Source organism: Lampetra fluviatilis, chromosome 6, assembly GCF_964198595.1.
Source record: "Lampetra fluviatilis chromosome 6, kcLamFluv1.1, whole genome shotgun sequence".
Lineage (NCBI taxonomy): Eukaryota > Metazoa > Chordata > Hyperoartia > Petromyzontiformes > Petromyzontidae > Lampetra > Lampetra fluviatilis.
Window position 1 is genome coordinate 1032221 of NC_136280.1, and position 27155 is coordinate 1059375.

The 27155-nt window shown below is 53.8% G+C and overlaps 1 protein-coding gene and 1 long non-coding RNA gene across 2 annotated transcripts; both read right to left on the reverse strand.

The window, feature by feature from the left end:
- Positions 1-462: 462 nt before the first annotated feature.
- Positions 463-15604, reverse strand: LOC144933003 (calcium release-activated calcium channel protein 1-like). The gene is made up of 2 exons (XM_078857426.1): positions 15293-15604; positions 463-4755 (listed from the first exon to the last, which is right to left on the reverse strand). The coding sequence occupies exons 1-2, from the start codon at positions 15404-15406 to the stop codon at positions 4042-4044; spliced, it is 828 nt and encodes a 275-aa protein (XP_078713552.1). The 5' UTR covers positions 15407-15604; the 3' UTR covers positions 463-4041.
- A 1216-nt stretch (positions 15605-16820) lies between these two features.
- On the reverse strand, positions 16821-26643 carry LOC144933008 (uncharacterized). Its single transcript, XR_013636967.1, has 3 exons — positions 26608-26643; positions 26133-26246; positions 16821-17263 (listed from the first exon to the last, which is right to left on the reverse strand). It is a non-coding gene; the product is annotated as an uncharacterized LOC144933008 (long non-coding RNA).
- Positions 26644-27155: the final 512 nt, after the last annotated feature.

Genomic DNA, 27155 nt, shown 5'->3' on the forward strand with positions numbered 1-27155 from the left:
AGCAGGCTTTCGCGACCAATATTATTCGTAAAGCTTTTTTTTTGGTTGGATCGCGTAAATATAGGTGCCGTTAATCCACCACCACCACCACCCGATACAGCCAATTGGTTCGGTTTTATCACGTGAACAAAACGTGCCAATTAGTTAGCGCGTCAATTTACTGGTGTGTTGGATCGTACGACGCCTCGCTGGTTACATCCAGCTTCTTTGAGCACTTGCTACGGGAGCTCAAGTTTCTCAACAAACTCCCACCATGGTGCGAAACGTCCAACCGAGTCACCCGAAGAAGCACAACGCTTTTCCTGGAACTTTGGTCCTTGAAGCGCCTGAGCTTGTAAGAGTGAAGAGTCAAAACTGAATTTCCTGAAGAGGCTCTCAGAACGTGGAGCAGAAACCATCGGACACCATGTCTGAGAACGACGGGCAAGTACCGTACGATCCAAAAACACACCGGAGAGAGAATGTAGCTCCTTGTCCAACGGATTATTTTATTGACCGGTTGTAGCACGTCCAGCCGTAGCCGAGTATCAATGCGACACAGCGAGGATTGCGGTGGTGGCGAGTGACTGCGCTGTTCCGTGGTTTCAACCCACGCCCCGCGGCGTTTCCCCGTCACCTCTCTGCTAGACGACGCTGGGTTTCCAAGCAGGAGTGGGAGAAATGAATTGGCCGGCAGAACGTTGGAAAAAACATCCCCTTGCAGCACCCGTCCGAACACGAGTCAAGAGACTCACCGAGGGTTTTAGAGATTAGAGAATATAATTGTTATGCTATCTTTATATACGTGATCCGATTCTAAAATTGTTCTGGTCTTTGGTTGAGGTATTATTTTAGGCCGGCCAGTAAAAATGTTAATCTCTACTCACATTTTCCAGTGCCTTTTATTTCCGATTCCACTCGGGGCTCAGTTGGTGCGAGCAGGGGAAGTGGGAGTGGGGGTGGGTCACGCACAGCGGTACGACGAGCACAGTTTGACTCCTGGCCATGACTAACATCAGTGGCGAGTGATAGATGAACTGGTCGTGATGCCCCTCCCCCCATGAACTTTACTAACCTGCACTGACCAGCGTGGTCAAGTATGACGGACACAGTCGATTGACAATGGGTTGATTGTTACGATTTTTGGACCAAAAGTCTAATGTTACTCACCATTTGTCACAAAAGCCTACGGTGTACGATTTTAAAAGGGGCTGCAAGTCATGTTTTTTTAAAAAATGTTTTATCACCCAAGGAGTCAATTGGACACCTGGTTACATTTGTCATTATTACGTTTTACTCTGTATGGCCAGTCTTATTACTATGTATGGCCAGTCTTATTACACAGTCACTCATTACTGCGTGTGCAAACATGCACGTTTTGCAGCAGACGCGGACACCTCGGGGTATAAACCAGGGTGTAATTTCTCTCTAGATTTTCCGGAAGGCTGCAAGCTAGGCTGGCTCAGAGTAAGGGGTGTAAAGGCACTGTTACCACGAGGTCGCAGAGTACATCTCTATCACTCATAATAAACCTATATCATTATGCCATATATTCCCATAATTATATGGACCGATTTATAGGAATATTGGCTACAATGAGGACACAACGAGATGAGGCAGACGTGGTGTGGAAATATATTTTTAGAACAGTTCCGAACTGTTCCGACTGAAATTAAGTGCTGGGTGCAAACTATGCAGACTCATTGATCAATATTGACTCTTAATCTTTCTCTCTCTCTCGATACATGTATCGCCGTTTTACAATTCATACACGTTATGTAATGGGTTCATCACTTGAACTCCAGTAAGCCACGATTGGCTGCTACATTATTGCCACAGTGTAAAAATAAAATTATCGATTCGAATCGGGACCCTGATATCGTGATAATTTGAATCACAAGTGGGCAGGGTGACTCATTACACCCATAAAGAAAAACCCCAACCCCCAGTCAAAAGGCATTCACAATGCCATAAACAGAAATGCATCTATGAACCATGTTCAAAAGTCCTTGATAAGTCGACATAACTTAAGCAACACAACTAACGAAACAGACATATATACTGCATCTTGTGACGAGCGTAGGGGCGTGTGCGTGGAGCGGCGGGGTGGCGATGGTAAAGGGTGGCGATGGTAAAGGGTGGCGATGGTAAAGGGTGGTGATGGTAAAGGGTGGCGATGGTAAACACCATCGCCACCCCCCGGCAACGCGAGTTCAATCCCCTACCACGGTTAACATCGGTGGCAATTATCTGAACTGCTACCTGGGCAGCCCTCCCCTAGGTCAACTCGGCTTTAAATGAGTGCCTGGAGCGGTGTGTAAACATCAGCAGAAGACAAGAGCCAGCCAGGCATTGCAATGGCCACGCCATCCTTCATAGGTGCTGCTCGCTAACAGCACTTGCCCCAACCGTGTGTGCACATCTCACGGTGTAGAAATCTTCAAAGCACCTGACGGACATTTTTTAAAGGAATATTGTATTACACATCTTTTGGCAAAATTGGCACTGGCAATTACAGTACTGTGTAGGTGTGTTTGTGTGTGTGTTCGCTGAAGCTGTAATTTCATGATATTTACATATTTAGATATAAAAATATATTGGTCATTGTGTAATCAAATTATTATGGCTTTAGCATGGGAGGTGACACATCTACATGTACAGCACGTGTATATTCACAATGATCAGCAGTGATGCCCCCCCCAACCCTCCCAGTTCACCCAGCCACTCAATTACACTCAGCACGTGCAGATTCCATGGTGTTCGAAGGCCCTGATTCAGCAGCAGATTGACAAAAAGACTGAACACGTGAATTGGCGGGCGGAGCGGTGGTGCAAGGGTGAGTGCACTGCGCCATGAAGACAGGGACCCAAGTTCGATTCCTGCACGAAACCCCCTTGTTGCATCTCACAATCGACAAAAGAACCACAGACAAGATGGAAGCCGGCCAGGCGGTGAGCCAGCGCCAAACGCAATCCTCCAAGCTCTGCAGTCCTGTATATATTGATATGGTTTGAGCCAATGTTCACTCGATGTACATGGCTCCAATTTGTGCAGCATCTCGAGATGCGGTTTCATCTAAAACATGTAAACTTGTACTGCATTGGCCATCTTATACCAAAATATTTTAAGGTTGGCGAATGCCCCCCCACCCCATACCGCCCCGCACGTGAATGTAGCTATCGTGAAAGGCTCTCTTGTGTGCGAGCGTTGAAAAGCTCTGCGGTCTCAACACCGTGGGTGGACGAGGCTGAATATAACAAAATAAAGCAAAACAAGGCGTTTGCAAAACGGTTGGAGGCGTGACTGCGGAAATGCGCAATTTCTGCGAACTCCGAAAAAGTGGGAAGGAAACGGAGTTCCGAGTTCCACTTTTCTCATCGAAGCGGATTGCACTGAGACATAGGCATGCGGTTCCCAGTGCCACGAGACGTGGGCATGGGGTTCGCACAGCCACGGCAGCGTTCGGCACCCGAGTGTGGGCGGCATGCGGTGCTGGGGAGACCGGCACGGGGTTGGTGGATTGTAACAGGGATGTGATGTGCTGTGAAATGCAATGTTATACAGAGCTGCAGGGGTCAAGTTACAGCCAAGGGTCAAGTTAGATGTATGCAGAGGCCAGGTTACAGCCAGGGATAATGTATTTCAAGTAGGGGTCAAGTTACTTCCAGAGGGTCAGGAAAGAAAGATGTCAGATAAACTAGGATCATGGCCACTCAGTGTTCATCGCAAACTCCGATCCTGCCTTAAACTTAGTGGTGTCGGAGGGATTATTATGGCGATAAGTTAGTGAACACACTAGTTTCAATTAACACGTCTTCACGACTGCGCGTACGGTCGGCGAGCTAAATCCTGTGGCCACGTTTCGGAGCCGAGCAAAAGGAAATGTGGCCGTGAGGCTCACGTTTTGTGCGAAATGACATCACCATGAACGACCTCCACACTCAGCCCTGGACCGCTTTCACATTTGACCGAGAAGATGGTCCGGGCACAATGGAAGGTGACGGTAACACAAACCGCCAACAAAGGGCACGCGCGCTGCAGCGCGGGGGGAGGGGTCGGGGGTCACACGTTCATTTGGCCCTGCAGGCCCATCATGGCCGGGTCGCACGACAGCTCCTCGTGCATCCTGTCTAGCGCCTTGATGTCCCGCAAGTGCCGCTCGGCCGTGTGGCCCACGAGCGTCAGGTAGAAGCGCACGGCCACGAACACGAAGGCGCAGAGCGCGAGCAGCGTCACGCACATGGCGGCCGACGCGGCCATAATGCCGCCCGCGTTGTTCAGCGGCAGGAACTTGACCCAGCAGATGAGGCCGAGCTCCAGCAGAAAGAGCACCGTGCCCACGGCCGTGGAGAGCAGCCAGGCCACCTCCACGTAGCGGTGCAGGCGCGGCAGCGGCAGGCCGGCCGAGTGGTGCGGCCTGTCCGGTCTCGCCGGCATGTCGGCCGCCGTCGCCGCCGCCTGCAGCGACTGCAGCGACGCGTCGCGGTGGAACGCCTGGGCGGCCTTGTGCCCCGCCGGCGCCGCTCCGACGCCCGCGGGGGACTCGTCCCACGGGGACGCGCCGCCGTTCGTCCCCGGCAGGCTCTGCTCGGCGAGGTATGCGTTGCAGGCGGCCTCCACGTGCGGCAGGAGGCACGTGCTGAGCAGCAGCGCCAGCAGGTGCACGGCCACCAGCAGCGTCGTGCACATGCTGAAGGCCACGAGCAGGCCCGGCGGGATGGCGTCTTCACTCGAGCCCTCCTTCTTGTCCTTTATGTCGATTTCCACCATGGCCACCTGCGCGCGGGGGGCGGAGACGTGATCCTTAAAAAGTGTGCCGGATTTTCCTCGCCGGTGTCAGGCCACCGAGTAATGGATCTGGCTGCATTTGCATCATCAAGACCCTCCAGCAAACCGACCAGGGCCGGATTGGGGTTCTTGTAGGCCCTAGGCACTTCCTTTTCGTAGGCCTTCAAGGATAACTTTATACAGTTGCTACTGCTGCCCATGTTACGACCGCCGCCGTCACTTGCTTGTTTCAAACATAGGACAACAACGCCTTCCCTTGCACTAATTGTTTTTATTGAGAATGAGATTGTGCGAAAAACACCATTGGAAGATGTTATTGGTAATTTTGCAATAACATCTTCCGGTGTTAATTTCTCCCTCACCTTATGATAAAAAAAAACGATTGACATTGCCACGACTCTTGCCTCTATGTATACATACACACTGTGCCTCTCCTTGTTATAGATATGTACTAGTCTATAGCCCATCCAAGGACGGGTGTATTGCAGTAAATCTGAAACATTCAAGCGAAAAGCAGACCGCGATGTCATATTTATTGCATCCACTCGTGTGCAATTTGTAAGGCCGCGGTGACGCATACTTATTTCATAAAAAATGTATAATCGCTTGTTCATCATGACGTCCTTCCTACTTGTATGTCTCAATAGCGTTACGGAGATCACGTGACGTGAGGGTTCGGCCTTTGAAGTGGGAGTTATAAGTTGACGCTGAGGAGGGTGGAGGCGCCTCGCCCCCCCCCATGTGGAGTGACGTCACCCACTCATGATTATTAATGAGCGGGGGGTCCATTTGGAGGACGTCACCTGGTTATGATTATTAATGAGGGGGCTGTTCGATGTGGAGTGGCGTCCCCTGCGCATGATTATTAAAGAGAGGGGTGGGGGGTGATCCATGAGGAGTGACGTCACCCGTTCATGATTATTAATGAGGGGGGCTGGTCGACATGGAGTGACGTCACGCGCGTTACAAACAAACAGACATTCTTGGCTCATTATATTAGTAATTCAAGAAGATATCTTGGTTACATTTTTTTTCATACATACAAACAAAAAACATGGCCACATTTTTCTCGTAGGCCCTTTAGTTTTCGTAGACCCTAGGCAGTGTGCTTACGGTGACAATCGGGTACAGCGACCCTGAACCCGACAAGGCCAAACACAATTTAATTGTGGTGCGCACGAGCGTTTAACAACGTGCCGAGTTGATATCGTGTGACATTTGCTCACCGGTGAACAAATGTCACAGCTACAGTTCAGCAATTAGACACGAGCCCAAAACAAATAAAATATGAAGTTTAAAATGTGTTTTGCGTCCTCCGTTCCGTTAATTCCCCGTATCCTGCCCCTATTCCTGTCTAATTATCCAGCTGGCTGCATAATTTAATAAATAGCGTGTCCCATTCACCCCAATTAAGATGGAACTTAAATGTCATCGATGTTGATTCAATTTGCTTGCACACTGCATTGATTAAATGAAGAGTATTAAAACAAACAAAACTGGTCTGGGAACTCAACAAACACAGTTTTGTCAGAGTTTACAAATGTAGCCGGGTGGCTTGGGGTGTCAATATCGTGACAGAGCACCGAGCCACCACGGACGATCGAGCCCCTGGGTTTGAATCCAGGTGAGCAAGTGTACCGTGTTGACCGTCTGAGCCCGCTTCACCGAATGACTGCGCAAACGAAAGCCGCACGTTAGATTTGCTCAGTCGCTTAATCCGGCCAACTTCTGGTCCGAGAGGCTCACGAAACATTTAAGTCGGTTGTCACGCGTCAAACAGCTCTCGGAGTGGGGCCTGTGAGAAGGAGACACCGCCGCTGTCACCGTATGGTGTGGGACAAGAGGGGATTGGAGGAGCCCTCAGAAGTGGCTCTGCAATAGTAAATTGTTATCGGTCAATTAATAATTGTTTACATGTGAGAGGAAAGCGGAGCAACCGGAAAACGCTCAACACCCACGTGAGAGGGAGTTTTAACAACGTTGGTGCGGTGATCCACCAACCGCTCAGTGCTGGACTACAGGCCGCGTGCACAGCCACCACCGCCCAGTTTCTCTCCTTTTAATCTCACTGCGTGTCACCCTTCTCCGTGCGTTTCTCTGCTTTTCTATTACTGTAATCATCTTCAAGTCTCTCTCCCCGTGCCTTTCTGTCCGCCTCTCGATCTCTTCATCTCTCCGTTTATTTAATTCTCTCTCTGTCTGAATATCTCTCCAGGCCTCTGTGCGTGGGTCTGTTACGCATCTGTGCATCTCCCTGCGTCTCTCTCTCTCTCTCTCCATACTTCTCACTGTGTCTGTCTCTCTCCATACTTCTCACTGTGTCTGTCTCTCTCCATACTTCTCACTGTGTCTGTCTCTCTCTCACTCTCCATACTTCTCACTGTGTCTGTCTCTCTCTCTCCATACTTCTCACTGTGTCTGTCTCTCTCTCACTCTCCATACTTCTCACTGTGTCTGTCTCTCTCTCTCCATACTTCTCACTGTCTCTCTCTCTCTCTCCATACTTCTCACTGTGTCTGTCTCTCTCCATACTTCTCACTGTGTCTGTCTCTCTCTCTCCATACTTCTCACTGTGTCTGTCTCTCTCCATACTTCTCACTGTGTCTGTCTCTCTCTCACTCTCCATACTTCTCACTGTGTCTGTCTCTCTCTCTCCATACTTCTCACTGTGTCCGTCTCTCTCTCTCTCCATACTTCTCACTGTGTCTGTCTCTCTCTCTCTCCATACTTCTCACTGTGTCTGTCTCTCTCTCTCTCCATACTTCTCACTGTGTCTGTCTCTCTCTCTCTCCATACTTCTCACTGTGTCTGTCTCTCTCTCTCCATACTTCTCACTGTGTCTGTCTCTCTCTCTCTCCATACTTCTCACTGTGTCTGTCTCTCTCTCCATACTTCTCACTGTGTCTGTCTCTCTGCAACTCGCTCTCTCGCTCTGTTTTACACTCTCTCGGTCTCTAGGTGCCGTGTTCCCCACGTTTGGACACGACTGCACTTAAGTCGTGCGATGGCTGTGAGCCAGAGGCTACGCAAACAAGAATACGAAACCGCGGGGCATCAATCACGGCGCCTGACGCCACGTGTACGGGGGCCAGTGCAGGGCACCAACTCAAATCCTGCGGAAGGTGAACGCAAAGGCACAGCCCTGCAATGTTCTGCTCACGCCACTGCGAGTGGAAGGGCCTCCACGAGGTGGAGCTCTACATGGAGCTCTACATGGAGTCCACTCCTTCAAGCGCCTCCTGCGCCCTGCACCCCCCTCCCGCTTTCGTTCCTCTTCCCTTCTTGCTCCCCTACACGTAGCCAACTCCCACTGAAGCACATCAAGCACTCATCTTCACCGACCTGCTTCCCTTCCTCCCTTGAAACAACGCCCAGCACATCCTGCTGCTGCTGCTACTCCTGCCCCCAGCTAAGACCAGACCAACCCTAGCCCCTATCACTCCCCAACCCCTATCACTACCCCAACACCTATCTCCAGTTCACGGGTGTCTTCATCTACGGATCGATAGGAAACTGACAATCCAGTTCACGCGTATTTATCCCCACCATTGGGGGTGAGGGTTAGGTCCGCCCAGCGTGCAAGTCGAGACGCAGACCCCGGCGCGTCACCTGGGCGCGCCACCGCCACCACCGCCGCCGCCACCACCGCCCCCACCGCCCCCGTTGTCGGCGATGATGGAGAGAGAAAGGCATCGCCACCAAACGTCAGACGGAACGTCGAGAGGAGATCTTGGGGAATGTTGGCTGGCGGGTCACAGGCCCCAACGTGTGAACACGCTGTCCTCATTTCGCCTTCCTCGTAATAACCAGGGACCGCCCTGATTATTACGAGGAAGGCGCCTCCGATTAGCACGGTTGGCTACGTACGGTACGAAAGAAGTTTAACATACGTACACACAAGGTGGGGGAGCACGGAGCACGGGGCAAATCCCACCACGTGGCCCTCTTGCACGCCTTCAAACTAAACCGGAAGTATTGCATCGGACACCGTGACGTCGAAGCGCCAGGCCCCTCCCCCCCAAAGTGCGGGGCCCGAGGCGGTCGCCCTGATGATTCGCCGTACCCCTATAGGCGGCTCTGCTCGAAATCCTCCGGCGTGGTGAAGTACGCGGAGCGGCCTCGCTGTCTGCCAATCCTCCGGGGGATCTGGCAGACGCACAACGCACCCCCCATCATCGCTCGTCTCGGTTGAGATCCCCGATCCAGTTGTGGAAATTTCCACATTCCCCTGCGGCGCGTTGTCGGTCGTACCGCGCGCCGTTGGGCACGAGGGCCCTGAAGACGGCTCGGATTCTAAACGAGGAGCTCCCAACAAGTACTTGGACAGAAACGTCGGACATCGCGCCAAACAACGGGCGGCAACAACCCCCGAAAGCGCATCATCAGCGGCACACCCGCACGGTGGCACCGCACATTCCTGTGGCGATACCAGTCTGTTGCACGGTGTACAAAGACAAAGATCCCCCGTATAACCTTCAACAGACTGTTCTGGCAAGTGCTGTTAGCGAGCAGCACCTATGAAGGCCGGCACGGCACTCGATGGGGGTGGTCACCACCACGCTCGGCCGCCTTTGTCTCCCCAGTGGCGATGTTTACACATCACACATGGTACTCATTTGAGGCTGAGTCGACCTAGGGGAGGCCGAGGACCGGTTCAGACAACCGAACACGGGTTGCCGGGTTTGTAGTGCAGCGCGCTCGCCACTGCATGCGTGCTCCTTGTTTTGCCAATCCACTGCTGGATGAGGGCCTCCCCACGCCGTGCGGGGGCGGTGGCGGTTATTTGACCCCAACTCAGCACGGGTGCTCGGAGCGGGTCGGCAAAGGTCGGGGGGGGGAGAGCACTGACGCGGGAGCGTAGAAGTACAGTCCAACAATTGATGTTGATGCGCCGCTCCGTGCCGAGTGCGCGAGCAACATGCGGCCGTGAAGTTGGCGTACGGCGTTGTGGAGGTCACGCGTGACACGGGCCGAAGCGTGTGCCAAACGAAGGCCGCCAATTGTCGAGAACGACAGCGAACGCCGCGCTGCCGGTGGGCCTTGCCACCTATTCGGGGGCCATGTCGGGTCGCGTGGACATCCCGGACGGGGCACAAACAACAACCCACGCGCAACTCGTTAAAAAAAGCACGCGGCCTGCAGGCATTCCACGCGTGTGCGACACGCGTGTCCGTGTGTGGGTGTGACAAATGCTCGCCAAGAGCACGTGCCGTGCACGCACGCTCTGCGAGAGGTGTGTATACGCAGATTCATTGTTGTTTGTGCATGGGGGTCTACATGTGTGTATAGCTGTGTGTGTACCTAGGTTGACTCCGCCTCAAATGAGTACCTGGTGTGTAAACATTTCCACGAGGGAGACAAAGGCGGCCGGGTGCGGTGCTGGCCACCCACCCCCCTCGTGTTGTGCCGACCTTCAGAGGTGCTCGCTTGCCCCAACAGTCTGTTCAGGCTATACGGGGGATCTTTGTCTTGTGTGTACCTGTGTGTGCTACATTTTAATTGATATTACGGACACCCTTCCTCCGACTGCCTCTCCCCGAATCCCTTTGCCTCGGAGCCCATTTATCGAATCCTCCCATCGCCCTCTGATCCCCCATCGTATTACCCAATTTTCTCTTCACACCCTTCTTTCCTTTGACCACAATCGTCTCCGATCCCAATTTTTGCCAATACCTCCGCTCTCCGACACCGCATCTCGTCATCCCCCCTTTCCTCTCATCGCCGCTGTCCCATCCTGAAGCTGTCGAGACTTCTTTTCTCCCCAGCCACCCCCCCCCTGGCCTCCCCGCCCCCCTGCCCCCCGCCCCATTGATGCGGGAGCGATGGAGCCGATCGATATATCCCAAGTCTCGAGCCACCGGCTCAAAGTCCGCCCACCTGGCGCTCTCATCTCCCTTGGCAATCTCCCCCCCCCACCACCTCGTCACCGTCGGGCGGTTGCGATGATGATGATTTCGCGTGGAGGAGGAGGAATAGGAGTGGGAGCTTCAACAGTTGACGGTGAAAGTTTTGAATGCAGTATGGAAATTCATCGCCGCATTTTCACCGAAGATCGAACGGAAAAGAAGAGGAACATTCGTCGATGAGACTTGAGCCGCACGCTTTGAGCTCCATCTTTACCATGTGAACTGTTTTTCTGTCGGCTCGTTTGGAGCGAGTGATGATATTCACAGGTGCATGCAGCTAGCTGCTGGGCTGTCGGGCTTGCGAGAGATGTTGGCCTTCGTCCAGCGGCGGATAGACAACAGCTCGTGCTGACGTTCCTATTAAATCGTCGGCTAAAGTTAGCCACGGAAGTCAATGCACGCAATTCGACTCCACGGGCAGGGAGGAGGAGGAGGAGGACACGGACAAGACTTAACAGAAGAGCGGGCGTGCACAGAGGGGGGATGGCGGCTGGCAGAGACGCAGCGATGATCCGAGCCGAAGTGCCAGAGCGAGGTGCGATACGGCAACCTTCGTCAGCTGACGGGGTCACGCACGATCTACGGCGGCACCACGCTAAATTTCACTCGCAAATGTGTAAACAAACTAAAAACTTTAAGGAAGGTCATTTGTTTAACGCGTAGGCTTTCGCGACAAATATGACCCACACCGGAAGGTTTTGTTGGGTAACATCGCGTAACTATAAATATAAATGTGTCATTAACGACGTCGTAGACGTCAAAGCCGGCTCAGCCAAGGCCCCCTCCAGTCGGAGACATGTCGGTCGGCTGGTTACCGTGGACGCGGCATCTGATCGACATCGCCCTGCACACTACGCCACGGCGCTTCGCATCGAAACTCCTCGACGGGAATGAGCCCGGAATAGGATCCCGCACTTGGCAACGCGACACGAAAGTCGAACGAAGCAGGATGGATGGAGGGGGGAGGGGGCCATGTGGATGCTCCAAGTGGAAAGACGCAGAGGTAAATGATCCAGACGACCATGGTTATTCTTATCAAGTACATTTTCCGACTCTCATTATCCACTCTGTCTCTCTGGCCTCTCTAAACGTGTGCTCGAGAAGAAGGGCCACTGCTTGAAACGTCGCCTATTATATATTGTCCTTTTAATGCCACAAAGACAAAGATCCCCCGTATAGCCTTAGCATATTGTTGGGCCAAGTGCTGTTAGCGAGTAGCACCTGTGAAGGCCGGCACGGCACACGAAGGGGGTGGGTGGCCAGCAACACGCCCGACCGCCTTTGTCTCCCCGCACCAGGTACTCATTAAAGGCCGAGTCGACCTAGGGGAAGCCGAGGACCGGTTGGCCGTGAGTGGGAATACGAACTCGGGTCGCCGGGTTCGTAGTGCAGCGTAGTGCTGACCGCTGCACCACCGCTCCCCACGACACGCGCGCGGTGTTGTGTTGTCTGTGCGACACTGCCATCGCAGCAGCAGCATCGCCCAATAACTTCGCTTAATTTAGAGCAGCGGTCTATAACCTATACTACTCAAGCGTTTAAAACAACGTTCAATCTTAATAAGTACAGAGGGTTTGATGAAACAAAGTAAGTTGTGTTTTCGATGGTTTACCTTCGAACACAAAATCTGGCCATGTCTCGCACCCCACTGATTTAGAAGAAGGGGAACGGGACCGAGAGAACCTTTCCACGTGCCAATTGCCTGTTGCGCGCGGCAGGGAAGGGGCTTGCGGAACGCATCCCCCGTCGGCGAATGCGGTCGGTAGCGCAGCAGCGGCAGCTGCGTTCGGTGGCGTCATTCGTGGGGCAGTGAGCACGCCCAGCATGCACCACGGTGCGTTCCGAACGGAGTCACCTTGGGGCTCAAATGACGATGGCAGTGGCAGCACCGCAAGTGGCATGGGGGAGGCCTTCATCCAGCAGTGGATAGCATGCGGCCCATGACAGCGAAGCCTCCATCCAGCAGTGGAGAACCCATCGAGCGATGGTGTCTTGCTATAAACCGATAATCATCGCTCTACGATGATGTTTTAAATATGTATCTCAATTCTGAAATGATTGGTTGGCAACTGTCCCGAACATCAGCGCAGCCCCATTGAGCCCGTGCTGGAGGAGAGGGGGGGTGGTGCGGAAGATGATATCGCTTCACCACTTCACGAGGTCCCCCTTCAAACGCCTCTCACCCACACCAATCACGCGGTGGGTGGTGTCACTTCCAAAGCCATCGTGCAACCCACTGAGCTGTTATCCGCTAGGGCAATCAATTCGAGACAACGTTTCTAAACTAATCAATCTGAGCAGGAATAACCCGTTCTTGAGTGATGAATTCCACGTGAGATTGTTTGTGTAGTTATTTGGCGAGACCTGAACTTCAACTGGCTGGACTTGAGAACCCAGTTCCATCGCGGGCGGTTTAATTCGCACGGTTGGCTACGTGCGGTGCGAAAGAAGTTCGACACACAGTACACAATGTACACACACGGCGACACGTGTGCGTGTGTGTACACACGTGTACACACACACACACGTGTACACACACGTGTACACACACACCCGTGTACACACACACGTGTGTACACACACACATGTGCACACACACCACACCTCTAGCAGACTTTTTGGGACAAGTGCTGTTTGCGAAGACCTGTGATGGCCGGAACGGCACACGAGGGGTGGGTGGCTATCACCATGCCCGGCCGCCTTTGTCTCCCCAATGGGGATAATTGCACAACGCGCCGTGTACTCAGTTGAGGACGAGTCGAGCGAGAGGAGGCCCAGGACCGGTTCAATTAAAACGTCAAATGGTGTTGGCCGTGAGCGGGAATCGAACTCGGGTCGCCGGGTTTGTAGCGCAGCGCGCTGACCGCTACACTACCGCTCCCCACACACGCGTACACCAACACAGCCGTCATTCGCCACTGCGTGACGGCGCTTGTGCCAGGCTAGGTGCACCTTGAGGCCACGTGAAGTGTCGAACGCCCGCTGGCAGGAGGTCACGGGGCAGACCCAGGTGCCACTGGGTCGACCGACTGAGATGACTGGCTGATGCACCACCTATGCCCCCTACTGTGCCTACTTGCTGTGCTTTAGTGACACGTGTACACACACACACAGCGACACGTGTACACACACAGCGACACGTGTACACACACACACACAGTGACACGTGTACACACACACAGTGACACACACAGTGACACACACAGCGACACGTGTAGACACACACAGCGACACGTGTAGACACACACACACAGCGACACGTGTAGACACACACACACAGCGACACGTGTAGACACACACACACAGCGACACGTGTACACACACACACAGTGACACGCGTACACACACACACAGCGACACGTGTACACACACACACAGTGACACGTGTACACACACACACAGTGACACGCGTACACACACACACAGTGACACGCGTACACACACACACAGTGACACGCGTACACACACACACAGTGACACGCGTACACACACACAGTGACACGCGTACACACACACAGCGACACGTGTAGACACACACAGGGACACGTGTACACACACACACAGCGACACGTGTACACACACACACAGTGACACGTGTACACACACAGCGACACGTGTACACACACACACAGTGACACGCGTACACACACACAGTGACACGCGTACACACACACAGTGACACGCGTACACACACACAGTGACACGTGTACACACACACACAGTGACACGTGTACACACACACACAGTGACACGTGTACACACACACACAGTGACACGTGTACACACACACACAGTGACACGTGTACACACACACACAGTGACACGTGTACACACACACACACTGCCACGTGTACACACACACACACTGCCACGTGTACACACACACACACAGTGACACGTGTACACACACACACACAGTGACACGTGTACACACACACACAGTGACACGTGTACACACACACACAGTGGCAGGTGCACACACACACACAGTGACACGTGTACACACACACACAGTGACACGTGTACACACACACACACAGTGACACGTGTACACACACACACACAGTGACACGTGTACACACACACACAGTGGCAGGTGCACACACACACAGTGACACGTGTACACACACACACAGAGAGAGCCCACCGGGCACCCAGCCGTGCCCGCTGCAGTCACTGCGACGCGCGAGACGGCCCCTACACTCGCGAGCTCTCCCCACTTGGTTCGCTTCCCCGTGACAGCCCCACACGGAAACAACGTGACCCGTTCCACTGATTGCCTCGAGGGCTTCGCACGAAACTCGGGAGGGGGTGGGGGCCGGCACGAGCAGTGGGGGGGGGCAGTTTAATTAAGACCCCTCCAATTACTCTCCAAACAGCTGCCAAGAATGTCCAAACTCCAGGTAATTGCGGGCAATGATAGCGGCGAGCGTGCACGAACAGACGCGGGAAAGAGGGGAATGAGATTCTCAAAGTTGATGATTCGGACAAGAATCAACCAGCTGTGAATGGTTCCTAGCAGCGCACATCTGGGAGGGGGAGGAGGGGGGGGCTAACATCTGGGGGGAGGGGGGTCCTAAGAGTTAAAGGGCCCCCCACCTCGCCCCCTCCACACTCACCATGGCGAAGCCGGAGAGGAGCGCGGAAGTGCCGCTGGACGCTTTGAGCTTCGCTTTACTCAGCTGCAGCTTGCGCAGCTCCAGGGCGCGGTACATGGCCGCGTCAGGGTGCATGGCCCCCCACGCCTCGTCGCCGGCAAGGGGGTACCCCCCCGATCCCGGGGGTACGGCTCACAGCGAAGCGAACGACCTCGTTCGCCCACTGCCGTACTCCGCGTGCAAGAGGAATCACGCGCGCGCAGTGAGCGCCTCCGCTGGTTCCTCTCCCAGGTCTCGGCGAGCGCTGTCGAGGCGGTGCCTGCTGCAGTTGGAGGCTCCGTGGGGGAGGGGGTTGGGGGGTGAGATGATGGGGGGGGGGGTGATGGGGGGGCGAGAGGAGGTGGCTGTGGGAGCGGTAATCCAACACAGCCGAAGAAGACTCCTGCGCCACATCCGCGTTGGTCTCGCGCGGGGCGCACGCCTCCTCAGCCCCGAGCCTCCCACTGCCCATGCCACCGGATACCCAATATCAGCCCCTACCCCCTTGCCAGCCCTACCCCCACTACACCCACATCCCCCTTGCCAGCCCTACCCCCACTACAACCACAACCCCCTTGCCAGCCCTACCCCCATTACAACCACAACCCCCTTGCCAGCCCTACCCCCACTACAACCACATCCCCCTTGCCAGCCCTACCCCCACTACAACCACATCCCCCTTGCCAGCCCTACCCCCACTACAACCACAACCCCCTTGCCAGCCCTACCCCCATTACAACCACAACCCCCTTGCCAGCCCTACCCCCACTACAACCACATCCCCCTTGCCAGCCCTACCCCCACTACAACCACAACCCCCTTGCCAGCCCTACCCCCACTACAACCACATCCCCCTTGCCAGCCCTACCCCCACTACACCCACAACCCCCTTGCCAGCCCTACCCCCACTACACCCACAACCCCCTTGCCAGCCCTACCCCCATTACAACCACAACCCCCTTGCCAGCCCTACCCCCACTACACCCACATCCCCCTTGCCAGCCCTACCCCCACTACACCCACAACCCCCTTGCCAGCCCTACCCCCATTACAACCACAACCCCCTTGCCAGCCCTACCCCCACTACAACCACATCCCCCTTGCCAGCCCTATCCCCACTACAACCACAACCCCCTTGCCAGCCCTACCCCCACTACACCCACAACCCCCTTGCCAGCCCTACCCCCACTACACCCACAACCCCCTTGCCAGCCCTACCCCCACTACACCCACAACCCCCTTGCTAGCCCTACCCCCACTACACCCACAACCCCCTTGCCAGCCCTACCCCCACTACACCCACAACCCCAATGTTAGCCATACCCCCACTACACCCACAACCCCCTTGCTAGCCCTACCCCCACTACACCCACAACCCCAATGTTAGCCCTAACCCAATGACAACCCCAATCCCAATGCCAACCCTAAACTCTATTCCAACCTTAGTCCCAATACCAACCTTACACCCCCTCCCCGCCCCAATGCCATCCCTCCCCACCAATGCCATGTCTGTGCACGTACAGCCCTTGATCAGTCCACTGCTGGATGAGGGCCTCCCGGTCGCCAGTTCGGCGACGATCCGGTCCCCCAGGACTAACGAGGGACACGGCGGCGTCGACCGCAGGGACGCGACGAGAAATCGGAGCCGAAAATGAAGCGACTTTGAACTTCTGTTTCATTTAGAATTTCTCAAAAAAGAATTATTGTAAAGTCGCGAGGAGGAATTCACGAAGGAGACGGTGGCGACAGGTTGAGTACATGCGTGACGGCCCCCTCTCCGTGCCGCCGTTGTTTGGGGGTTGTTTGACCATACTTCACCGCACTGGTGGATCGGTGAACGCAGGGACCAGAGTCGTCATCATCATCAGCAACATCATCAGCAGCAGCAGCAGCCATAGTGGTGGGTGAATCAACTGCCGAATGAAGTTCCCAGCAGTCGCCATCTCTCGTCACCTGCGATGTGACAAACAGCACGAGGAGCCGCACGACGCGGAGTGCATCGCTCAGTCTCGTCGCTGGCTGTCCTCTCCTTGCTTCCCTGGAGCATAGCGAAGTACAGTACAACGTCGCGTCTTGCTCCACCGGCCTCTGCTGGCAATGCAGCTCCAGTAGTATCTTACACATCGAGGATTCATTGGCGTTAAACGGATCGATTCCAGGTTACGAAAGTCAGGAGCCGGTCCTCGTGGTGGTGGTGGTGGTGGTGGTGGTCGTGGTGGTGGTGGTGGTCGTGGTGGTGGTGGTCGTGGTGGTGGTGGTCGTGGTGGTCTTGGTGGTGGTGGTCGTGGTGGTGGTGGTCGTGGTGGTGGTGGTCGTGGTGGTGGTGGTCGTGGTGGTGGTGGTCGTGGTGGTGGTGGGAGTCGAGCCGTGGTGGCCGCGCTGCTCCAAGTGGCTGTGATCGAGCGCTGCGGAGGCAGCAGCGAGGGATTGGTGGATCACCACCAAGATACATGTACAGTATGTTGAACTTCTTTCGCACAGTACGTAGCCGACCGTGCTAATCGGAGGTGCGGGGAAGGACAACAAACTAACACACAAAAAGCAGTTGGAAAGAAACGAGTTTTCGATCGAGATTGTTGTTAAAATTTAATGTTGTGAAACTCCTTTCCCGTGGTCGTTGTCGAAGAGGTGCCATACACTGGCTCGCCAGGAGAGGGCAGTACAGCAAAGTGTGGACTAATCGCCATCTGTTTCCATCTGTACGGAGATCGAGTGTAGCCCCCTCGCGCAAGGCATGGAGGGGCTTATCCGAGTGTTGTTGCCTCCTCGCGCGCCTGGGGGGTCTCTGGGTTCTCCGGTTTCCTCCCACGTGCACCAACTCGCCATTAATTGGCTGAGTTCGTGACGTTACCGGAGGAACCAAAGAATATGGATTCCTGCAGTCACGAAAGCTTCAAGTCAAGATTGAAAATAATTAAATACATAACAGCCCAACGTGGCAGCAGGACCCATCGTGAAAACGAGTTCTACAACTCAGTGTGGCTATCCTGGAAAAATAAGTTAAATAAAATAAAATCTGTGTCGAAACCGGTCCAGGATTACAGGCCGCGTGCATGGCCGCCACCACCGCCCTGATAGTGTCTCATCAGCAGTCAGGCTCGCTTATAGATACATTTTTAGACTTTTCATAACTGTAAATCATTCATATTGTTGTTAATAATTAAAAGATGTTGTCCCATTCCTAAATGTTCTCGCTGGGTGTGGCACTGATAAGAAGGCCCAGAGGCTACAAAAAAACGGGCGGCCCTGGCTTGGCCCGGCACCACACCGCCACTCTCCCCGCCCCTCTCCCCCCCAAAGTTCACTCTTCCCCTGAGCGGTGCGTGAACAACTCGGCACTTGCCCCAAAAGTCTGTTAAGGCTATAAGGGGGACCTTTGTCTGTGTGGGGGGTAGCGATTGTGTAGCGGTTAGCGCGCTGCACTACGAAGCTGGCTACCTGGGTTCGATTCCCACTCATGGCCAACACCAGTGACGAATATCTGAACCGGTTCTGGGCCTCCCCTAGGTCCACTCAGACTCACATGAGTAACTGGTGTGGTGTCTAAACATCGCCACTGGGGAGACAAATGCGGTCGGGCGTGGTGCTGGCCACCCACCCCCTCGTATGTCGTGCCGGCCTTCATAGGTGCTCGCTAACAGCACTTTCCCCAACAGTCTGTTAAGGCTACACGGGGGATCTTTGTGTTTGTGCCACAACAGAGCCCAGCGTTAACACGAGAAAGGCTACCACACGCAAACAGGATGTGGGCACATGCCTTATTAATTTATTTATTATTAGAGTTATTATCACTCCGCTTTTGTGTACCCCAGGAAGGCCTCGCTGAGTCTCAGGATGACCCTGCCGAGTTGTAGTAGTAAGGAGGATGAGACTGCGTAGCGATGTTGCCGCCGCTATGTGTGTGTGTCATCCCAACGGAGTCATTTGCGGGTACATTTCTCAGCAATTGGGATGATTGGCCAATACCAAGCAGAGAGCAGGAATCAGTGGCGTAGTAACGACATTATCAGCTCAGGGGGTGCTGCAATATGGCAGGTGCGGCCCCAATACTGTTGATAACATTTAAATATATATTTTTGTATTTTACCAGGGAAGGCCCACTTAGCTGTATAGCTTTTTTCAGAAGCGACCTGCCCACAAATGATCGCTCAACGAAGTGGCTTGACATCGTGGGGACATTTAGAGCAGCCAAATACTCTTACCGCATGTTTCTAAATATGGAGGGAAAAAACCGGAGGGCCCGGAGAAAAATCCACACGACCACGGGAAGAACATGCAAACTCCAAAGCCACCACGACCTCCTGCATACCAGGCGAGGGAGATGACATCTCACCACCGTGACGCCCATGGTGGTTGTCAAGGGGGCTCCAACGCGTATATCTTGGACCACTTGGGGGGGGGGGGTGTGGGGGGGGCAAAGCATCTGGGAGTAATCTCAGGAATTTAACTGCAGAGCGTCTGGGTGAAGCTGAACCCCCCGGTGAGTCCATGTCGTGAGGGATGCCGGTACCGAACAGTCGCTTGCAGTGTTGCGAAAAGTGCTGCTTTGCTGAAGGATTTCAATGTTCTCTTGTGCCAGTGTTGTAACCCCCCCCCACTTCTCCACCTCCAGTGGCAGCATTCCGCGGGCTCTGATTAAAAGGGCACGCAGTGCGTGTACACCAGGAGCCATCATCTCGACTCGTGGGACACTGCGTGCACCACCGCATGCGAATCGCTCTCTCTCGTAGACACACACAGAGAGACAGATGATTCGGAGGAACCAAATACAAGCCATCAAGTGCCAAAGCTCTGCGGCCCTCTCTATATTGAGGTGTTATCGGCTAACGAATGAGTGTGTACGCGGGGCAGCACACTGGAGCACGTAGAGAGAGAGGAACTGCACGCGTATTTGCAACAGGGGAAACACCCCGTCCCTTAGGTGGACTTCCACGTGGGGATAAGGGAGTTTCACAACATCTGTGCGGTGATCCACGAACACACTCGTGTACATGTCCCGTTTTCTGACCGTGCTATCAGCAGTTCGCCACGCACGATTAACATTCTAATTCTGGCCCAACTAAAACAAAACAAAAATTTTACACTGATCTATTTAGCTCTTTTTCAGAAGCGACCTGGCCACAAATGATTGCTCAACGAAGTGGCTTATCACGTGGAAATTCACGGCGTGATGTTGGTTCGAAATGTGGAGGGACAAATTGGAGGACCCAGAGAAAAGTCCACGCGACCACGGGGGGGAGAGAGACACGCAAACTCCAAATATACAGCAGGATTTAGTGTCGGCATTGAACCCACGACCTCCTGCATAACCGGCGAGGTATGCAGGAGGCCGTACCATCTCTCGGTCGTAAGCAGTGGCCGGATATACAGGCGGTGTGGCGTGACCTTGTGACGATGACACACAAGGATGCCACCATAGCCTCGTATCGACTGTTGTGTTGTCAGCTAGCGCCTACTTAGGCATGAAGGCGCACGAGGGGGTGGGTGTGGCTACCACCACCCAACGCTAATGTTTATCCACCACACCAGGTGCAAACCATTATTGTTTAAAGGCCGAGTTCACCTATGGGAGGCCCGGAAGCGGTTCAGATCATTAACTTCCACGGATGTTAGCCCTGGCTGGGAATCGAACGTAGGTGCCCGGGTTCGTAGCGCAGCGCGCTAACCACTACACTACCCTTGCCCACTGACACAAACACAAAGATCCCCCGTATAGCCTGTAACAGACTGGTGGGACAAGTGCTGTTCGCGAGCACCTATGAAGGCCGACACGGCGCACGAGAGGGTGGGTGGCCAAACACCACGCTCGGTCGCCTTTGTCTCCCCAGTGGCGATGCTTACACACCGCACCAAGTACTCATTTGAGGCTGAGTCGACCTAGGGGAGGCCTAGGACCGGTCGAGATAATCGTCACAGGTTGTTGGACGTGAGCGGGAATCGAACTCTGGTAGCTGGGTTCATAGCGCCGCGTGGCGCTAACCGCTACACTACCGCTCCACACACACGCAGACAACACAGACACGTGACCGCACTTGGTCTGGCTGCCACTCCACGTGGCCGCAGCTCCATTTCGCGAGGAGACGGCTCCCCCTGTTGGCCGAAAAGAGGAACGCAGAAGAAAAAACCCTTCAGTTTCATTCAACATCACGGTCAGGGTTTCACTTCAAGGGCTCTCTCTCAGAGCGAGTTCCGTGAGATATCCTTCCGCGAACAATGTTCTCGCACTGGTGGTGATGCGCGACTCCCTGGGTGCGAGTTTCGAATATGTTAGAGCTTTCTGTTCTCGGAAACAATTGGTAAACAAAACACATTCGTGCGGAGGGAGCTGGTAGGAACGTTGGGTTGCTCGGTCAACGGCGGCGTGGTGTATTCCCCAAATATGGCCGACTGTGAGGGCGGGCACAAGCCGGCGTGAGTAGTTTAAACGTTGAGTTTCATAAGGGCACCACGGGGTGACCAGCCCCTCCCCAGCCAGCCCCACCCCTCCCACCCCCCACCCAGCCCCACCCAGCCACTCCCAACCCAGCCCCTCCCTACCCAGCCCCTCCCTACCCAGCCCCACCCTCCCCACCCAGCCCCTCCCTCCCCACCCAGCCCCTCCCTGCACGACGGACGGACGGACACAATAATCCCCTGTGGGCTGGTGTAACCAGGAGGTTCCTACCAGTATTAATGTACTTACAGACCTGACACTTGCCCTCTATCTATACCAGTCAGCTGCTGGGTGATAGCGAGATGAGATGTGTCCCTCCGCCAAGCCGCCCTGCCCAGGGGTGGAGAGGTATGGTCAACGTGTCCCCCACTCGAGTCCTCGCGAGCGACCCCGGCGCGCCACCTCGCCACAAAGAAATTCAACTTGTTTTTCTTCTTGGTTCTTTCGGTAAAGTCACGTAGAAGGGAAACAAGGTCAAGGCGCCCTCCTCCTCTAACCCAGCTTAAATATACGCTGCCAAGCTTTGTGGTGTTCATTCAGACGCTGTCTTTCCGACAGCCCTGTTCTTCACCTGAGGATGGCTGCTTGCGTTGTGGCCGAAACGTCGTGAGAATTGTATTTTATTATGTTTTCTTGTTATTATTTTATTATTTCCCTTCTACGTGACTTTACCGAAAGAACCAAGAAGATGAATCCCTGCAGTCACGAAAGCTTTAAATCGAAATTTAAACTTATTTTTGTTTATTCTACCAGGCGAGGCCCACTGAGCTATGAGTTTGTTTTTCAGAAGCGACGCGGCCACAACTGACAGCTCAACAAAGTGGCTCATCGTGTGGCAATGTATAGCAGCCAAATACAAATGATCTCGTTACGCGCCGCACGTGTCTGATGATTGCTAAACGAACCCCACGTGACACGCTCTCTGCGTCACGTTGGACACGTGCACACACACACACACACACGTGGAGTCGACGCGTTAATTGTAAAAGAATGCCGTCTCATTAACCAATTGTCACAACCCGCCCCCGTTGAGAGGGTGATATGGGGCCGCAATTAGTGGCGTTTCGAGTCTCCAGGTTGATGAGGCTACAAAGTCTGCCTCGGGGTTTCCAGTCTCGCCTGGTCGCGCGTGCAGGCTGGGACTGCTGCATCGTTGGGACACAATGGAGACAAGGCGTGACGATATTGCCAATGCACGGCTGTTTTGGCTCTTTCTGTGGGTCTCCGGGTCTCTTTGTGAACCTGTGGGCCTTTTTGTGAGTCTATGGGTGAACACTTGGGACTCAGTGGGATTATGAGTCCGTGTACACAGAGTACACGGACCTCGCGGCTTGACGACGACATGAGAGAGTGGTGCCAGGAAGATGTGGCACGACTTGAGCAGTGGATACCCACTGGGCTGTAAGCCCATGGATCGAGTCTGCAGGGTCTCTGCGCTGACCGGCGTGTGGCCGTGAAGCATTCTCGAGCACTTATCCAGCAGTGGATTGGCAAGGGCTGCCTGTGTAAACATCGCGTGTAAACAGCGCGTCGTTAGCGGCTCACTGGAATGTGACGGTCTCCCCTTGCAAGGCTAATGGATGTCCTGTGCGTGTCTGCTCGCGTGTGTGTGTGATCATGGGGAGCGGTGGCGTAGTGGTTAGCGCAGCGCGCTACGAACCCGGCGACCCGAGTTGGAGTCCAACATCAATTGACGACTTCCAACACCAGTGACGATTATAATCTAAACCGGTCCTGGGCCTCCCCTTCGGTCGACTCGGCCTCAAATGAGTACTCTGTGCGATGTGCAAGCATCGCCACTCGGGAGACAAAGGCGGTCGGGCGTGGTGCTGGCCACCCACCCCCTCGTGCGGCGTTACGGCCTTCATCGGTGCTCGCTAACCGCACTTGCCCCAACAGTCTGTCAAGGCTACACGGGGGATCTTTATCTTTGCGTGACACTTGTGTGTGGTTTGGGCAGAGTCTGGTGAACAACCCCGCCAGCAAATAACCCGCAAGTCGCAGCGAGTCGCGACCTGCGACGTCTGAACACAAAGACACATATTACATATCACCCCTGCAGCCTGCCCACTGTTAGCGAGCGCCATGTAGCCAGAACCACGCCCGCACGGACACCTTTGTACCACCCCCCCCCCAGGTGCCGATATTTACACGCTGCGCCAGGTAATCATTTGAGGCTGAGTCGACCTACGGGAGGTCCAGAACCGATTCGGATATCACGCCACGGGTGATGGCTGTGGATATCGGTCGTCCCTCTCAGCAGTTAACTTATTAACACGATACATCTTCCTCAAGGTCAGTGAACCGAAACGTTGTTATTGACTCAACAACAACAACAAAGACGTGTTTGTTTGCAATGTAAACATTCACGAATGCCTCTGCTTGGCAATTTTGCAACAGGGCACGGTTCGCTGATGAGTCCCAACGGTGAATCCAGTCCGTTCCTGCTCTGCACTGGCAACACGGGGGTCTAATTGGCTGCGAGCCCATGCGGTTGTTATCGTCGTGAGCCATGATCGATCCACTGCTGGATGAAGGCCTCCACAAGCCGGGTCCTCCGGGTTTTTCCCTCCACAATTACAAACGTGCATTGAGCTTATTTTGATTGTTTTCGGTGCCATAAATGTCCAAATGATGAGCCACTTTGCTGAGCTACGATTTGTGGGCAGGTCGCTTCTGAGAAAGAAGTTCACACCTCGGTGGGATTTTCCTGGTAGGATGGGGATGGTTTAGTGTCGTATTTGTTTGTGTTTGGGTCATTTGTTTACCTTTCTTGGACTTTGCACTCCTATCGTGTTTTTGTACAGTTTGTTGTTGTAACGTTCTTAGGGGCCGTCCATAAATGACGTCACGCGATTTTGGCCGATTTGTGACCCCCCCTCCACCCCTCGTCACACGGCGTCACAAAAAGTCAGACCCCCCCTCAAATATGACGTCACAAAAATATGACGTCACAAACCCATATTTCCATTTTGAAAATAAAACATGCTTCAGATCACTTTAAACTATTGTCATTGTAGTGCGTATTTAATGAGGCGCTGCACTCTGATGTTGTAGGAGAAAACACGTATTAAAAATAAGGCGTTGGAAAGCTAAAATTGAGCATAAAATTAATTTGAAAATATTCAACGTCTAACTAAAACTGCAGATGTTCAGAATACTATATTATATTGAATTATCTTATGATTATAAAATATTAAAAGTAATTATAACTATAAAAAAATACTTGAAACTTTGTAGTAAAATAAGCGGGTGACGTCACTCCACAGGGGGGAGGGGCGAGGCGCCTCCTCCCCCCTCCTCGGCGTCAACTTACAACCCTCACTACAAAGGCTTCTCCCTCACGTCACGTGATCTCCGTCACGCTGTTGAGACATCGAAGTAAAAAGGACGTCATGATGAACAAGGGATTATATAACCTTTAAATGCAATAGGTCCGTGTCACCGCGCCCTTACTAATTGCACACGAATTGATGCGATGAATATCTCACGTCGCGCTCTGAATTTCGCTTGCAGGTTTCAGATTGACTGCAATGCACCCGTGCTTGGACGGGCAAAATAGGAGTTTAAAATGTTTACATTTATCTGTTATTATTTTGATTTGTTTTTTGTCACGAGAACGGTATTTAAAGTGCAGTACCGACTGATTGTGTGTGGGGTGTGTGAGTGTGTGTGGCGTGTGTGGTGTGTGTGTGTGTGGTGTGTGTGTGGTGTGTGTGGTGTGTGTTTGGTGTGTGTGGTGTGTGGTGTGAGTGTGTGTGGTGTGTGTGTGAGTGTGTGTGGTGTGTGTATGTGTGTGGTGTGTGTGTGGTGTGTGTGGTGTGTGTGTGTGGTGTGTGTGTGGTGTGTGTGTGTGGTGTGTGTGTGTGATGTATGTGGTGTGTGTGGTGTGTGTGTGTGTGTGGTGTGTGAGTGTGTGTGGTGTGTGTGTGTGTGGTGTGTGTGGTGTGTGTGTGTGGTGTGTGTGTGTGATGTATGTGGTGTGTGTGGTATGTGTGTGTGGTGTGTGTGTGATGTATGTGGTGTGTGTGGTGTGTGTGTGGTGTGTGTGTGGTGTGTGTGTGTGTGTGATGTATGTGGTGTGTGTGGTGTGTGTGTGTGGTGTGTGTGATGTATGTGGTGTGTGTGGTGTGTGTGGTGTGTGTGTGGTGTGTGTGTGGTGTGTGTGATGTATGTGGTGTGTGTGGTGTGTGTGTGTGGTGTGTGTGATGTATGTGGTGTGTGTGGTGTGTGTGGTGTGTGTGTGTGGTGTGTGTGTGGTGTGTGTGTGTGGTGTGTGTGTGATGTATGTGGTGTGTGTGGTGTGTGTGTGTGGTGTGTGTGATGTATGTGGTGTGTGTGGTGTGTGTGGTGTGTGTGTGTGGTGTGTATGCGAGTGTGAATGAGTACCTCGTGTGGCGTGTAAACATCAGCACCAGGGAGACGAAGGCGGCAGGGATGGTGCTGCCTCCTGCGTCGTGCCGGCTTTCGTAGGGGCTCGCTAACAGCACTTACCCCAACAGTCTGCTGAGACTACACGGGGGACCTTTGTCTTTGTGTGATACGGGGGCTGGCACACTGCTCGACGAACCCGGCGACCTGAATCCAATTGCCAGCCAAAACTGACGTCAGCAGCGAGTGATATTATATTCTGCCCTGTGCCTCCCCTAGGTCGACTCAGCCTTAAACGAGTACCTGGTACAGTGCATAAACACCGGTACTGGGGAGATAAAGGCGGCCAAGCGAATTCGTTCATCTCACCACCCCCGAGTTGGGGCCTGAATAAGCGCTCATTAATGATCAGCAGCAGTCTGTAGAAAGGATACGCCGGGGAATCTGTGTGTATTTGCATGTGTATGTTAGAGCGTGTGTGTGTGTGATCTACCACTTATCCCACAGCCAGTTGACCCAAACACCTGGGTCCGTCCTCTGACCTACTGCCAGCAGCTAGCCTCTCACACTCAAAGTGCACCTAGCCACTTGGTGGTGACAGGCGGCTATTGGTGGGGGACGTTCTGTATTAATGAGTGTCGCCTTTAAATGTCTCACAGCCATGAGGCACACCTGGCACCTCGCCCGAGCCGCGGTGACCAGAACACGCGGACAAGAAGCCGGAGGAGCGAGAGCAGGAGGCGTGGCTGTGCGAGACGACCATGTTGCACACATGTTACTAGCATGCTGCACACATGTCACAAGCATGCTGTACCCATGTTATTGGGTGCACGATGTAAAAGCGCCGCTTGGGCAGTGAGAGGTCGTCATGACTCTTACGTGGCGGAATTTACGCACGGACGAGTGGTGGGGGCTGCTGGGGTGGGGGATAGGGGGTGGGGGCGGTGAGGGGGTCACGGGGGGCTAAAGCGAGAAGTGGGTGACCAGGGGAAGGGGAGCAGCGTGCGCGTGACGAGTCACGTGTGCACGACCCCTTCTCCA

Excerpts from the sequence above, each read along its gene's own strand:
- LOC144933003 (XM_078857426.1), bottom strand. The coding sequence starts at position 15,406 with ATGCACCCTGACGCGGCCATGTACCGCGCCCTGGAGCTGCGCAAGCTG. Across the intron at positions 4,756-15,292 it reads TCCTCTCCGGCTTCGCCATG|GTGGCCATGGTGGAAATCGA; the intron begins GTGAGTGTGGAG and ends CCCCGCGCGCAG.